Below are 17,104 nucleotides of genomic sequence, written 5' to 3' on the forward strand. Positions count from 1 at the left end.
TCTCCACTTTTGATATGTTAACTCTATTTTGAGTAAAGTTTAGATCTTAATGGTCTAACCAGTGACACTAACACTAACAGTAACATACATGTTTGCTAACCCCGGCGCGTGCGGGCGCTGTAGAGCTGTAAATTTAACCAGGGGGGTGTTTCACAAAGCCGTTCTAAAGTTAAGAAGGACTTAAGTGCGACTGGTGATCAGTTCTTGTGCTGAATTATTGAGATTCTAATAGGTATAGCACACAAGAACTGATTACCAGTCGCACTTAAGTCCTTCTTAAACTTTAAGAATGGCTTTGTGAAACACCCCCCAGTGCAGTGGTGTCGCTGCTGCAGTTACAGTGACACTAACTGCAGTGTTCAATCGTGGATGTTCAATGAATAAATTTATAGTATTATTACATGAACAACAATTATTTAAAGTAATAATGGATCGATCACCACTCAAATGTTTGTGTTTGAAGCTTAAATTTAATGTTTACCTCTGTAGTTTTATATCTAATTGTTAGGCATATACACAAGGGCCAAGAAGGAGCTTAGCCCAACTAAACACTCTGTTACAGGCAAAAAGATATTCAGTGTTCAGTCTGTTTGAGGTACACTAACTTGTTCTGGATTAATTTCCCTCTCTCTGCACACTGGAATGACCTGAAGTCTCAATGGGATCACAAAGTATTAACCTTAGACCTACTACGACTTATGTGTACTGATGATGATGATGTTCTTAAGTTCCCCTTCAGACAACTGGCATACATATTATTATTTGTACCTTTAGCGATTGTAGTAAGATTCAGTGAAACTGAAAACTTGAGGGAAATAAACCGTTCCTTTAGAAAGTCATTAATTCTTAAAGTCTAGGTATTCCTGCTGCCCTCACAAGATGGAAACATTTCAACAATTTTTGGTGTTGTAGTAGTGTTGGGTACAAACAATATAAACAGAATTTCACAAGTCCTCTTTTTCTATACGATGTATGCATTCCCTCCCCTTCTTCATGCCTTCTAGAGGAGTTAAGTCAAGTGCTCCCTCTATGTTTGAAAAATGAATTTGTGTTATATTCTTTTCATACTGTGGCATCATGCAATGTTGCAGAGTCCCCATATATAGCAGGCAGCACATGGAATCAACCAAAACTGCAGTAATTCATAAGTTTTAAATGAATCGCCTGATTTTCATCAGACTTTTGCTGAGTTATTTCCTAATCTTTCCGCATTTGCTGAATGTGTGTACCTGCTTTGTGTTTGGGAGAACTTTTCTGTCCATAAGCAGAGTGTTAACGCGATTGTCTTGTCTATCTTTCAGAGCATCAGCATATACGATTCAACCCCTTGAAAGGGGAATGGATCTTGGTGTCACCTCATCGTATGAAGCGACCCTGGAAGGGACAAGTGGAGAAGCTGCCTGAGCAGAAGATACCCAGACACGACCCAAAGAATCCGCTCTGTCCCGGTGCTACGAGGGCCCATGGAGATGTCAGTTCAGGTTTCATCTTCCTGAGTATAAATGTGTTTCCCATCCATCAATCTTCTTCTCTGTGATATGAAATTTGCGCACGATGTGGGTGCTGATCGATCTAAAAATATTTGTCCTGGAAATTCATGCAGTTTATGATGTCCAGCATCCAGTGGTACAAGATCAGATTTGTTTTGCCCCTTAATACAGGATTGTGTATCTTTGTTTTCCAATAAGCAGACATACAGTATATTACCTACCATAATTGGCAGCACCTGTTAATATTTCATTTTTTGTTGTATTGCTTGCTATGTTTCGCACATTACCTTCTGTCCAATCACATGTGCATGTATTTGTTGAGCTACTTATACATTGGAGTACATACAAGCCTGTTATGAGGATTATGTTTGTAATGCTTGAGTCTTCAGAGAAAATATGACTGTTAAATTGTTTTCCCTATTTAAATTCCTTGTTCAGAAAAGTATGTGTAGGCATTAACTATTTTGTAGAAAGAGAGTTTAGCACTTCTTCTTAAAAGATGAAGTAATGCTTGTTCAGGATAGCCCATAGTTCTGTCAACTTTCATAACCAAGAGTTATGAGATAGGTTACCCATGTGATAAAGTTGCCACACACCAACATCCTTGCTATGTTATACGATTCTCCAAGCTATATAAGCTTTCTATACAATTTGTTCCACCTTATTTCCACATATAGTTGTATCTACCACAAAAATGGTACTTTTAAAATCATTTTAGAATTTGAAATCCAGACGAGGTGGGTAGGTTTTTTAATTCATAATTTTTGAGCATGTACTCAGTCACTAATTCTGAAACTTTTGCAGCATAATGTCTACAACTTTGTCAGGGTAACTTGATCAGATGACATAAGCATGATATTAATTTTCTGCATCATGACAGTCATTTGCTGATTGCAAATAAATTTGTTGTCCCTATTGTTTGAAAACTCACACAGGTAAATCCAGACTACCCAAACACCTTTCTGTTTGAGAATGACTTCCCTGCTCTTTTGCAAGAAGGAGCCCCAACACCAGGTAAGGCACTGTTTGCAGGGCATCCATCAACTGCATGCTGTATTCCAGTATGTTTGGGTATGTGATGTCTGTGTAATGATTCATGGCTGTGGATCAGAGACCAGAAAGCAAAGCAATACAATGTTTTGACATATGAGGAGATAGCTTCAAGAGGCACTTAGAATGGCATTCATGGGCAAGCAATGACATTGAAGCTATTATCAACCCATTCTGTACATGAACCAGGTGTGGCAGGTATCAACCCTATTGTGAATTACAAATATGTCAGAGGCAAGGGGTTAATCAGTCAGGAGCAATTGAAAAACATGTGGCTGTTTTTTGTTTTTTTTTCAGGGATGACAGAATGTGTGTGTTTGTATTGCATATCTGTTTTTCCCATCTCTGCTTACAAGTATTGTACTTACTGCACCCCTAAATAAGATGATGCTGTTGTGAAGAGTTGGTGTACTGGCATTCTCATTTTTACCCACGCCGATGAAAATCGGCAGGGGGTTATGTAAAGGGTTCCGTATGTTTGTTTGTTTGTTTTTGTTTGTTTGTTTGTTTGTTTGTTTGTTTGTGTGTTTGTTTGTTTGTTTGTTTGTTTGTGTACAAGATAACAAGAGAACGGGGTAAACGGATTTGCACGAAATGTTCAGGGGATGTCTGGATAATGACAGGAAAGAATCGATTAGATTTTGGTGATAATCGGTTGACCCTTGCAAATTCTGTGCGACCTTTAAGTTTTGACCCCATGGTATAGTGAACACTCCGAAAATTTCCCGTTTCTCACTTTGCAATTTTCCGCTACCATACGAAAACATAAACTCCCAAACGATCGGACTTCGCTGCTCAAATGTTCGTAAGAATTCCGAAATTTACGTTTAGGCCTATTTGAAGGACTATGTCCTTCTGGATTTATGAAAGTTCGTTCTCCGTCGTCACAAACTGGCCCGTATTTTGATGATTTTTCAAATTAAAATTGATTGTTTTTTTTGTTGGAGGAGCATTTGCTCGGTCGCAGTCACACTGCACGATATGCGCGCTCAATGTCAATGCGTGTGCAAGGCCGCTGAAAATGCATCGCGCTCTACCCTGTTGGTGCAAAATAGCATCGGGGACGTTGCGGCGCTCGTTGGTGACCGAATACTGGTGCAGTAGACATTTGCATTTAACCCTTGCATTGAATAATTCCCGTAGACACTAATCATAGGGGTAATTGCCTAGGGGGTACGTAAATTTTGGTTTTCTTTTGCGCTTTTGTGGATACCATCAAAGATCGTACACTCATACGACCTTTGATATCAACACACTCTCGGCTTGCTATAAGCAAAATATCCCGCAAGAAAACGGCGTATTTCTCGATTTTTAGCGCTTTTTCGGCGACCCGTCGCGTAGACAATGCTCTTAAAACTGGACTTAATTCACGCGCGCTTGGAAAAGTTCCGAATCTGCACTTTTGACGGTGGAATTTGGGATTTTCGATGGATTTTTGGAGGAGACTAAAGGACTTTCCTGTGGTGAATGAGTGTTACCGTATGTGAAATGATGTGATTTGCGTGTGATGTGACTGTAGAACCAAAGATCGTACACTTCAGTGTACGATCTTTGGTAGAACGCACTGGCTGGTGATAAAGGACACTGGCAATTAAGTGACCGAATTCTGGTAGATGACCGAATGCACAGTATGTTTACCCCGACTTTGTACAAGGCGTGGGTCTGCCGCCTTTGACGGCCCCTCTCTAGTTTTTCTTTTAGTTTTAGTATGTCCATGGCAGGAATTTACAATTAGGTCATTGATAGTAGCAGATCTGTTGTCAGTCAGTAATTTACCACATCTTATAAGCTTTAAACCTGTCTAAGGCCGACTGTGCTTCACTTCATGCTGTCGTGTTTGGATAATGAAATTCCAGATTCTCTGCTGTTCTTATACCTGATCTATGTGTGGCATATTTTTACTCGTTTAGAATTCTGGCAGATGTAATTAAATGAATTATCAATGGTTTACTAACAACTGATGTCATGGCAAGATTCTTTTCATGTCCTCTTTTCTTTATCAGGGCCCAGTGAGCATCATCTACTACAGTGTGCACCAGCAGTTGGTACTTGGTATGTAAACATTTCCCCCATTTAATCCAGTTTTGTCTACTGCATATTGTTCGAGAGTATCTCTCAATACACTATTAAAAAGCATGGTCCCCTCTCCCTTTACTTTTTTTGTTTGTTTGATATCTTATACATCTCTTAAACTTTCCTTTTTGCTTCAGTTAGGGATAGGATGAGAGGGAATGTCTTTTTGATTGAGTGATGACTGTGTCTTCAGTTTATGTTGTATATACTTGTTTGTTAAGTTCCAACATTTTCAACTTAAAATGGTTAACATTAGCAATTATAGAGAAAACGAGCTGTCGTAAGCTTTACTGCCTGAGTTTGTATTTTCCCTAGATATGAATTACAGACATATTGCAGATACATGTCTATGTTACTTGTGATATTGCAGATATTCAGCAGGAGGTATAAGTAGCCTTTTTCAATTTTTCAGATCAACACCTTAATAGACACATATTCATCTAATGTTCTCTTTTGCTCTTTTTATCACCTCTATTCCCTCCCACCAGTCAAGTCATGTGCTTCCACCCTTGGTCGGACATAACTCTACCTCTTATGTCATTGGCTGAAATCAGGGCAGTGGTTGACAAGTGGGCGGAGCTTATCACAGACTTTGGAGCAAAGTATAGATGGGTTCAGGTATGTGTGATGACTTGGAGTGGACTGTTGCTTGAGACACAGCCCACTCTGCTGAGTGACATTTCGAAAGATGAACTGAAAAAAACATCCTAATTGCTATTTTATTGCATTAAAACTGAAAGTTCCTTAGGCATGATTTTCATGTTGTTAATTCTCAGAATGTACAACTATTGTGTGTCAGTGCATGTGAACAGTCAGATCTATGTTGCAGCAAAGGGAAATGACGAAGTGGAGAAAATGTCAAAACTTGCTATTGCTAAACAGGTGATTTATTCCTCTCTGAACTGGATACTTGATTCAGTTTAAACCTTTTGCCTCCTCATCCATTTCAACAATGTGGCATTACAGACCACCTGTTTAGAGGAGATAAACATGATACATTCCCAAAGGGCCTCTTGATATTTTGAAAATGAAGTAAAATATACCTATGTTGTCTAATCATAGACGGGGAGAGTTTTCTTCCCGTATAAGTATTCTCAGAGTTACAAATTGTTAAATTGGGTATTATTGCATGAGTGATTTTCCCATGCTTTGCCAATTTCAGATGCCTTGCTCTAGTTTATAATTTCATAAATGAAAGTTGTTGTTGTTGTTTTTTTTCAAAGTTGGGTCTCTCCAAAAGATATGTGTTATCATTTTCACACAATTACTGCCAAATGTTCCATGTTTATAGTAATGTACTACATTAATATCCAAAAGGAAATAATGATTTTGTGTCATGGTTGAAGCTGAATGAGAAGAAGCACCTGCAGTTGTGCATTCAAGTTTGTGAATTTTAATTATGCAGTGTATATTGACGTCTAGAAAGTCAAGTTCTTGGCATACCTAATATAAATGTATCCTATGAAAGAGAAAAACAAACAAAAAAAAAAACAAGGAAAAAAATCCTTGTTAGCCATGATATACCATGTTAGGGCTTTTGTAAACTATCTTAGAGTAAGTTATGTATTAATTACACGCCCCAACTCAGTAGGCTTATGTATTTTAGCTACTCATGTGACTTATCTACAGCTTCTTCTTTTTCTCCCTTGTTTTACAGATCTTTGAAAATAAAGGAGCCGCTATGGGTTGTTCAAATCCTCATCCTCATTGCCAGGTAAGTTGCAGTAGTATTTTTTCTGTTGAGATAGCTTTTAGAATAGTTTTCCTGTCCATGTACATTGATTAGGGTTTCTTGCATCATGAAATGCCAAAATTTTCAGTAATAGTGTTGTGTGGTAATGTGCATGAAAACATGTTTTTTTTTTATCTTTCAATTTTTTTATTAAACAACATCAAACAAAATTACAGAGATCAAAAACATGATTATACAAATAGAAATAAACAAGAAAAGAAAAAATAAGAAAAAGTAGCATACAAAAACCAATCATGACAATTATGAATTACTAAACAATATACATTCTGTCAAGTAAAACAATGTTATAACAAGGTTTTTGGGAACATATTTTTACCATTAACCCTTTGCTTCATCAGGTCCGTAGTCTATCAAGATACAAAAACAAACAATAAAAGGGGACCAACAAAATATGTGACACATCCGGGACTCCGGGTTCAACTACATAAATAAGTTAAAAATCCAGTCTCCATTTTCGAAAATGTAAAGCAAGCGTACCCTTTTTCTTTGCCAAAAAATACTCTAAATCCTTGTTAGTCTTCAGACAAGCTTTCAAACATGTTGGCTGTGAAGACCTTATTATGTTGGAAGGTGGTATGATGTAATTTACTATGTACCGTTTGTTTGCAAGTAACCACCACAATGCTATTAAACTGAATGAACCATTGATAATCTACACTGTACAAATGTAGGCTAAAATTTTAATTGTTAAGGGGTACCCTGGTACAACATGTGTACAAGTGTATATCCCATGAAGCACATTCTCCACACCTGTAGTAGGTGCAGTTCCTTTGCATACAAATCCAACCAGACCAGTATATTTACACCATATTTTGTATCTCATACCTACATGTACAGTGTACTTTGCACCAATGGTAACGAGCAAAATCAGGATCGTAGAAATACGGTACAATGTAAAATTATCAGGTACACATTGTAAGTAATACAAACAATGTTGTCTTCTTTTTCATTCTGGAGGAAACGTGAACTATTGAGAAGCATATTGATCAACACAAGTTCTGTTACAATTGTACATGTACATGTATGTAAATGAAAATGCAGCATACACTGTCACAATTTACAACCTGTCACTACAACAAATATTGACTCATTAATTGCAACAAGTTTGGCAAAAAGGAGTGAGAGTTCAAGATAAGTACATGGCTGATCCCACACGGCCTTGGCACTTTGGCAGAGAACATTTCATTGATGTTGAGAGACTTAGGACAAGGAGTATTGAGATTTATCGGATTGCCCTTGTGTTAAGGGTGTGTAGTGCTGTTTGACCTTTTCTACCTTGCATGTAAACCCTGTAAAGCACCGTGCATGCACAGAGTCAAACACGAGACCAAAAACCTGTCACATCTGCGGTGACCGGCTTAGCTCCACCTGAGCTCTTACTCAGGAACCACAGACTTCAGAAAAACAAGATGAAATTTTGTGGCAACAAATCTGGCATCCCTGGACACACTCCACACTAGTCATCCACGGCTAATACAACGACCTCTCAGTGAGAGCTGCTGCATGCATGAATAATGGGATGTGTACATTCATCACAGCAACTGTGTGACAGCTAAAATATGTGTCTGTGCTACCTTTTCATTTGATGCTTTCCTTTGATATTACCTTCCTTCTGCCACATAAAAAATCCTCCCAAAGTTACAAAGACATTTAAAATTTATAAAATGACAAAGAAAGTCACCATGACATACTGTAGGTTTTCTTCTTACACGTGTACTATAAACACATAGATTTAAAAGTAACAAAAAAAAAATGGAGGTTCAAACATGAAAATAAAAAGGACAAGTTCTGATGTTACTGTTAATGACATGTTCTATAAGGTACATGTACAATGTACCGGTAGTCTATGTTGACTTTGAGATTCTTAAAACGTAACTTACATTATGTACAGCTTACAAGTATGTACTGTAAAAGTGGTTTCTTTCGCAGTGGTTTTATTTTCGCGCTTTTCGCGCTTTGAGGTTGAACCGCGAATTTAACATCACGCGAAAATGTTTTGAACCTGTTGCTTGTTACAACGCTATCATTACCGACCGCGAATTTAAACACACGCGAAAAAGTCGGCACCGATGGAAACCGCGAAAGTTTCTGTACGCGAAAGAAACCACTTTTACAGTACGTGTATGTCTGTGATACAATTCAACAGGTTTATTTGCACACACCCAATACAAACTTTATCGGACTCTATGACACCAGCATGATGAAATACACTGTACATGTAGTATACAATTGGAATAAAGAGAAATAATTCAAATTCATGAATCCTTTGATATCAATGCCTTGTGGCAAGATATTCATATCCTATCATTGTTTTTGTTTTCATTTTTGTTTTAAGTACAAAAACAGTTCAAGTGCATTTTGTGGTTGTTGCTACACTGAGTGACATACAGTTTTGTCACTACGTCTAGACAAAGTTAAGGCAATGTTCTGTGATGATTATTGGGGATTTCTTTCGAGAAGCATGCAATTGTACATTCATTTGAATGCACAGACAGTTGTACATGTGCGTCACCATTGTGCCATGAACTGTTTGTCATCGCCTGCCCATACATCTGTGTATACACCACATTGGAGATCATCCAAAATGAAAGAGCTGTTATTCATTTGGACCTACTAATATGGTACAATTACAAATGTATTCACAATACTAAAGACGACTGCCAAGAGGCAGAGGCAAAAAATAAGAAAGAAAAATACTGAGCAATCAAAACTTCTGAAATTCATGCGGCATTTCCGTTGCCTCACAAGGAAACATATCATTAGTTTGCAATCCTTGTAAAAAAAGAAAACAGAAAATGTGGTGCCAAAATGTATTCTAAATTTTGCGATGAAATGCATTCCATATTTTCATATGAGCATGAACAACCAAACCAAAGATATTTTGCACAGCAGCTGTTGTAAATTTAGTACCATTATATATTGAAGGGAGTTTTTAGGTACAATTTCCTTTTGCCAAAGGATTTTGGCAAAAGCTCATGAAAGCTGGATGAAAGTTGATTTCAATTGCTGTAAATCACAGAATCTCTTTGTTCATATTTTGTCTGTATTCTCTGGTTCATTTGTTTCTTCTCAATTAAACAAACTGCCATGTACCAAGCCATAAGTTATCAAGGATTACTTTGAGAAATTCACATGCACTTTGTACATTACATTTGTACAATTGTATTTCACAAAAGGGGTCAATAATGTATTCAAACAATGCAGTATACATGTACACACACAGAATGTCTGGGGTTTTTTTTTACTGCTAAATACAAACAACACTGCTTAGACTTTAATAGATACTGTATACGATTTGTAGGCCATAAATTTAGAGAGTCTAATTTTTCGCAAATCGGGACTTCCCAACAATTTCTTGAGTGGTTAAATTTGAGATAGTGGAGTACTGAACTGAACACAGAAATGTACAAGTATACACGTGTGTACGTCACATTAATATAGGGATCAGAGTCAATATGTTTGTGTCTTTACTTTCGTGAACAGCACCCCGACTTGCAAAATTCCCAAAAAATAAAAACCTGGGCATAATACAGTAGGCTAATGTACATAATATACAAATGCATGAAAATCAATGGACATCCTTTCACTTGGACTTATCCTGTCAATTGTTGCTATATTGTACATACAAAATGTACACTTTTGTACCCTGTATACTGTACACACTGTACTGTAAAACACAAAATATTTGCAGCATGAAATTTCCACAAATTGGAGCCAATGACCTTTATCGCGGAATGAAATTAATCACCACTGATATCCAATGCAATAGTGTAGACAAAAACTTTCGCATGCAGTTTAATTTCATGAATCTTGGCTCTCGCGAAATTCACACACAAAAAAAATGCACACAAACATTTCTTGTTTTAGAGTACATGTATGTCGGACACATTTCAGCAGGAATATGGTTGTTAGGAACAAATTTTCAGGGTACAATGGAAAACTACCAACCCAGTCCATTGATGAATAATGTCTGTCTATTACATTGTAGTTGCACTACACATACATGTATAATTATGCCTACATTGTACAATGTATAGAAGCTTGCTCTTACTGTACACAGCCCTGCTGTACCTGTATATTACATCACTGAGAAATTTGTTTTCAAAATTACTGTACAGTTGTAGCTACCACACAACAACATGACAATGATTTGATGAGTTTTATTAAATTTACAAAATTATACATGTACCACAGCGAGTTCTTCCTTGTTGACCGCTGCTGGAGCAGAAACATTTCATTGAGCTGGGATAAATACAATGTAGTGCATGCTCTATCATGCAACATACTGGATTATAGAATGACAAATACTGTACATACCAGTACTAAATTACATTTCCCGAGTGCCATTTTATTTCATCAAGGCTGCAGGCCCAGGTGACATAGAATTGCATGAGGGATAATTTAGTAGGGAGTCTACTTGTAAACTGTATGTGCCAACTATATGAATTGTAGCTAGCCACGCATCTACAATTGTACACGCAATGCAATGTACATTTTACGTATGCACCATGAATACGATGAAAATAACCTATTTTTCCTTACATTCTAGACCAACTATATTTTCCAGTTCATTCTTACATGTATACCTTTTCTCCTTGCTTTTTTTCTTTTCTTTTCTTTTTTTTGGGTCTCATGACAAACATTCATCTGTTTAATAGCAGGTTTTCTCTCGAAGATCTTACACTGTATTTCTAAACCAAAAGCCTCGGGTTTGGTGCATTCCTATTCCATGACCCAGATCGACATCAGCAGCCAGCCAGCCGCACCAGGGCAGCAGTCAGCAGCAGCTGGATGACAGCGCTACCTTGTGTACCCTGTACCCTATACAATACTTGTACATGTAGTATACACTTGTATGTTCGCAATACAAACGCTATTCAGAGAATATGCACTCTTCGGTGGTGGTGGTAGCTCACTAACTTCAGCAGAGAGTATCAGGCGAATGCGTGCATGCTGATGACGCTATTAGCGATCAACGAGAGAGTCTTGGTAATAATAGATTCTTTATACACTGTTTTTTTAATGCATCCAGCAATATTCATGGCTATAAATTCATTTTCGACTGCTCTAATTGAAATGTAATGATGGCAATGAGAAGCTTAAACATGTAATACATTGTAAACTACACTTAGAATACTGTTACGTCATAGGCCTACAGTGTACGTAGGTCTAAATCTTTCATAACCACAGACTGTCTGTAGTATAGCGAGGTGCCCGCACCTCGTCAGGGGCCTTACCATCACCCTGCGTAAAATTGCTACCTGACTACAAGCAGATTGAACAAAAATGTACGCCCAGGACTGTTCAGTACGCTTGAAACTTTGCAGGGTTACCACAACCAAAACCCAGCAAACTGAGGTGAAAACCGAAGTTTTTCTTGAAAATCTACCGTATACATGTTATGTCCATCATCAAGGTTATCCGCTCACATCTTTTATGTAGCTTTGTTTATGGAAGCTTGGGGTGCTGAGGTGCGGGCCCCTTCTCTAGCGCACAAATATTCCGCATCATTCCCGTTGATAGCTGCAAATTTGCGGGTTCAATGACTGAATTAGTCGTTCCATTGGAATTTTCAGCATTTTTCCTGTATGCGAGTGGGATTTCATAGAATTTCAGTGACGCAATATGATTTAAAAATGCATAAACATGTCATTAACTATGACGAGGTGCAGGTCACTAACTATAAAATGTATCGTGGCGCTTTAACTAGGCAGGGTCATAAATGCCTTCTGCCCCTGAAATCCAGTTAATCAGATTTATCTCTCTTGTCGTCAGTTAATATGAGTGTACCATGTAACCTGTTAAATTGTATGTATTGTAACAACCCTGATTGCTTTGCTGGACACTTCAGGCTATAGATATGAGTATGAGCCGCCTATGTGTATCGCCCGACCGCATCAAAACGGTGAACGCCCGGTCCGATCCATGTCAGCGCACAGCACAGACAGGCACAGCTTTACCCACAGCTACAGATGGGGTAGGACGTCTACTCTGTATTGATTGCTAGCTACCGGGCCCGCGCCCGGGTACACAGCATTGACAGCAATACTACCATACCTTCGTACGGTATGTAACACTACTGACTTGTATTCCGGAGACATACTCGATGTCTTACAAGGTCTCTTTGAAGTCAAAAGTAGCAATAAATACAACCATTTTACACACACTGATATATATAGAAGTGATTACTTACTACTGGATTCTGAACTGTGCCGTTCCCGCTCACGTTGTTTAGCATTTTCGGTGGTTGTATCCGCCATTATGAAATTCCCGATATGGAAATAACGTCACGGAGTTCCACGGCCTCGCGTTCGTACGTTCCACACGTTCACACTCACAAGCATAAAATATACACACACCTGCCGCCCCGCTGTCTTTGACCGCAAACAGAAATGTACCGCAGTGAATATTCTTCGTTAATATTATCCCGAGCGTACGAGAATACAGATTACATGTTCATATGAACAATAACCCTCCACATACTACATTCTCCCGTTGCAAAATCCCATGTTTCCAATAACAAATGTTAGAAAGTTGTATTATCTGCCTCCGCACATGTTTACACATTGCAGATAGTCACAGCATAGCATACAGTATATAGCATGCACAACAGTACAGTGCAACCAATGGTACACACTCACAAGGCCCATACGAACCATACGATACGATAGGCTAGCTATTCTTGCGGTCGGCTACACGTCACTTCCGGTTGACTGGAGTGAAAACAAACAGCTTGCACGCGCTAAGCCTGCATATGCTGTGCATAATGCGCATACTGCATGCTGTGCCTGCATGTGCGACGCGTTTTATGTGCAACTCTACGCAGACATGGGGACTGTTTTTCATTACTAGTATTCATTTTGTCATTTATTCATGAGATACATACATCATGTCTTGCCAGCAATATTCTAAAAATCTGGATCCTGTCGATCGATCGGTCGGATCCCGGTATTTTGCCAAGTTGAAGGCAGCCGGACTGGACCTGTGCCCGTATGAAATCGCGGCAGGACTCTGGATCAACGACCCGAAAATGGCCAGATGTGCTGTAGAACCTCATTGAGTAGGCCCTACCCCGATATCTACGTTTACTTAGTACCTCATAGAAACTTCAGGTAGGTCTATATGCCTATATAACGTTAGTACTGTAGTAGGCTTAAGGTAGGGCCTAATTTAGGGTAGGCCTAGTCTAGGGCCTAATCCTGCTGCCCGCACAGCTACAGTAGTACAGCTTGTGCTCGCGGGGCGCCCCGGCAGAAAACATGTACAGCGTTACCCCTCCAGGCTCACGCGACTGTTTGTTTTCACTCCACCGCTATCCATGACCCCGTGACACGCAAAATACCCGGATGTCCGACCATGAGAATACACGTATTTAGTACACGAGCACTATGTAGCTGGCACTGGCTCGTGTGTGTACCATAACCACTGGCATTAGCGCCCTCTACATGGAGTTGCGAGTATACTAGTAGCTAATTTCCTCTACATTCCTATTGTTTACTGAGTATTTTAATGTTGGTATAAAAATGCAAAATGTTGCATCAAACTTGGGTAGGCCCTATAAGCTTTCCGACTTCTTTGTTATCAGTATTGGGGTGCGTTAAGGGGAGAGTTTATCTCACCCTCTTTGTGATGGTTTAGATATGTGTGAGTAATGGCATTCTGGGTCTGAAGTTAAAAAAAATAATTAAAAAAAAACCATTAGTAATTGTAGATATCATGTGAACAGCAGGGTCACACGAATAACACACATAAAAGACACACAAACATCTATTGCGTAGGAGTAGTTCTTTTGATGACATCAAAATTACAAGTAACCTGCACTTCTTCTTTTATTAAAAACATGTTTTGAGGATTCTCTTGTTCTCGTACATATTATGCTTGCATCAATTACTTCATATCATTACACAGCATATAACTTTATGTACATTGGAAACCTTAGGGCTTCTGTAAATTTTGTATTATTACAATGAATTGCTCAATGCTATTCACTTTCGGTTACCGGTATGTTGTTTGTAGAAAATGATCAACTTTTGTTTCATTCCTTTCCTCTGTATTAACTGCACAACATGTGCTTAAGCAGACAACGCTGAGAAAGATACAAAATATGTGGCTGTTAATTTTACAGATTATCTTTCTACCTTTCTATCTTTCTACTACAGTTGACTCCCATCTTAACAAAATCGAGACTGGCAGTTTTCTTTTATTATCTCGAAATTTTGTTCTAACCGAACAAATAAACAATTAAAGATTCAAAGCTGATGATGTTGGGGCCTAAATTTTTGCTTCATTTTAACCTGAATTTCGTTAAAACTATGTTTGTTACAACGAGAGTGCACTGTATATACCATTGACTGATATCTTATTTTAAGCAAGGGAGTGCACATAGTCAACTGAAGAGCACATTGCTCAATTATTATTCTGACCCAATGAGTCAACACTAAACACAACTGAGATAAAATTACAGACAAAAAAAAACCACACATCTGTCCACCATGTTTTATTCTCAAATTGTTTTATGTAACTGTACTTGCATCACTTACATAACTGCACTCTGATGTGCATTTGATGTTCATACAAAATCTCATACTGGAAATGATTCTTTTAGAGGACATCTCAATTATTCTTCAAAATTTCATAAAAATCTGTTGAAACAATAATGTTTTTAGTTCTAGTATATTTATAAGCATAATTACATATATTCACAAATATATACTTCACATTAAGAGATTTATATACATATGTACACATCGACTTGAAAAATTGTGTCTATGCTCAGTTGAAACGTTATACAAGAGGATTAATTGCTGGAAACAAAAGCTAAAGATAACACAAGCACCACTTCAACAAAGTGTTTAGGTGTCTTCAAAATACAAGGACGAGATATAACTGGATCATACTAAAGAAATAAATATATAATGATCTTTCTGATTCAGTAATTTGAAGCAGAGCACAGTGCACGTGCAGCTAAATGATAATTTGTGTGTATGTGCGTGTGTGTGCGTGGGAGTGACACATGTTGTTATTGTTTTTGGAGGCTAGGTACTTTAGAGAGAATTACATCATCTCTCATCACAAGATTGTAATGCAGATCCTGGTCATATAGTAGTTGACTGAGAGTGAACATAAGAGCAAGTGTTCATGCTGTCATCAATAAATTTGGGAAGTGGCCAGTGTTTTTGTAGTTTGTTGTTGTTTTCATACCAAAGGTTATCATAGACCAGCTAGTAGGTCTACACTTTATGAACCACATAAATTTATGCACAGAACACTTGTGAAACATACATTGTCAATCATGTAGTGACATGTGTTCCAGTTTTCACACTGACACCAAAATGACACATGATGTACATCATTAGCCAGGGTATATTAATCCCATCTCGGGATTATCCGAACCACATCCACCTATCATCTTGCATGTTTCAGACTATGCTGAATTACGTAACTCACATGGACAATTGCGTGTTCCTAATGCTACCAATGTCACTGCTAATTTAAGGTGGCTTCCATGTGGGCTTCTACAAGGCAGATTCGCCAAGCCATTTTAAAGACAAGTTAAATTTGCCTTTTCTGTTTGTGAAATTAATAGTACATGTACTGTGCAAAAGACACAGGGACAGGCAAACCAGCCAAACATAAAAATAAGCTTACTAGTACATGCAGTACTCCATGCAGCAGATTTCAAATACAAAATTAAACTGATTTGCCTGAAATGATTTAAATGTTTATATGGGAGTCCATGGTTAGCGCATGTCTCATTCCACCCCTTCACCACAGAATTTCAAATAACATGGACATGTGTTGTGATCAAGAATTCCTTGTTGAAGCATGGCATCTTGTACTAGATCAATGTTAATAAAATGCATGGAGAGATTTTGCTAAACAGTGTAGATGAATGGCTTACACCTGTACATTCTAATTAATTGTGAAACACATACATTGTACTGACATAATTCAGATTATCATGGTTGCCCGAGGATTCTTTTCGTTTTAAAGTCAGTGGCAAATACACAGACATTCTCATTTGACCTTTGTTTGCATATGTGCAAATCACAACCATGAACTCCCTTATTGTTCATGGCTTGACATGCTGGACTTTCATGACAAAGTTGCCCGTTGCCCGTTGCACGTGCACACACACACACAGACACATACACAAAACAAGCATGTCAACATTACGTGTACTTTAGTTATTCTGAACATGTGAAGAATGGAGCTCTGCAGGTTCACATAGAGTTATCCTCATTCTTCATATCTAGTAATCCATTAAACTGACTTTAATACCAATCTAGTCCCATGAATATCAAAGGTATTTCAGCAATGATGCCAGCTGTGTTTGAATGTACGGTAGCTGCAACATAACACTGAATGTTACAGAAGTGGGAAGTATACCATCCTGAATTGCTGAGGAATACAGTAAGTGCATGGTGCTCGTACTTTTTATTGACAACAATAACTGCCTGGTCCATTCAGGGCTTATTGGTTTCAGGCCAGGGTTGAAAAAGAAGGGCAATGTTTTTATGGTAGATGTAAAGTGTATTCCTTTCATGACAGTCTTGAATCACCAAATGCGGCCACCAGCTTTTTATGGTTTCCATGTGATGACTCTGACGGCAATTTCTGCTGCTTTTACAACGGCCTCTGATTCATCTTCTGTCCTCTTCTTGATCTGAAAGTGAAACATGTGAAAAAGGCAGACATGATTTGATGCACACAGTATCACACTGAAATAATTCCTACC

At 38.2% G+C, this 17,104-nt stretch overlaps 1 protein-coding gene across 1 annotated transcript; it reads left to right on the forward strand.

Annotated features, from left to right (window-relative positions):
• Positions 1–658: 658 nt before the first annotated feature.
• LOC139743169 (galactose-1-phosphate uridylyltransferase-like) lies at positions 659–11,161 on the forward strand. The gene is made up of 7 exons (XM_071653676.1): positions 659–671; positions 1,302–1,471; positions 2,426–2,504; positions 4,544–4,592; positions 5,102–5,231; positions 6,271–6,337; positions 11,070–11,161. Exons 1-7 carry the CDS (start codon positions 659–661, stop codon positions 11,159–11,161), a joined length of 600 nt encoding a protein of 199 aa, XP_071509777.1.
• Positions 11,162–17,104: the final 5,943 nt, after the last annotated feature.

This window comes from Diadema antillarum, unplaced genomic scaffold, assembly GCF_040938485.1.
Source record: "Diadema antillarum isolate AM-2024a unplaced genomic scaffold, OU_Dant_1.0 seq00001055_RagTag, whole genome shotgun sequence".
NCBI lineage: Eukaryota > Metazoa > Echinodermata > Echinoidea > Diadematoida > Diadematidae > Diadema > Diadema antillarum.

Bases quoted from the DNA above. Each gene is read 5' to 3' on its own strand.
- LOC139743169 (XM_071653676.1), top strand. The intron at 1,472-2,425 runs GTCAGTTCAGGT...AAACTCACACAG, and splicing joins CTACGAGGGCCCATGGAGAT to GTAAATCCAGACTACCCAAA. The intron at 6,338-11,069 runs GTAGTATTTTTT...CTAAACCAAAAG, and splicing joins TCATTGCCAGGTAAGTTGCA to CCTCGGGTTTGGTGCATTCC.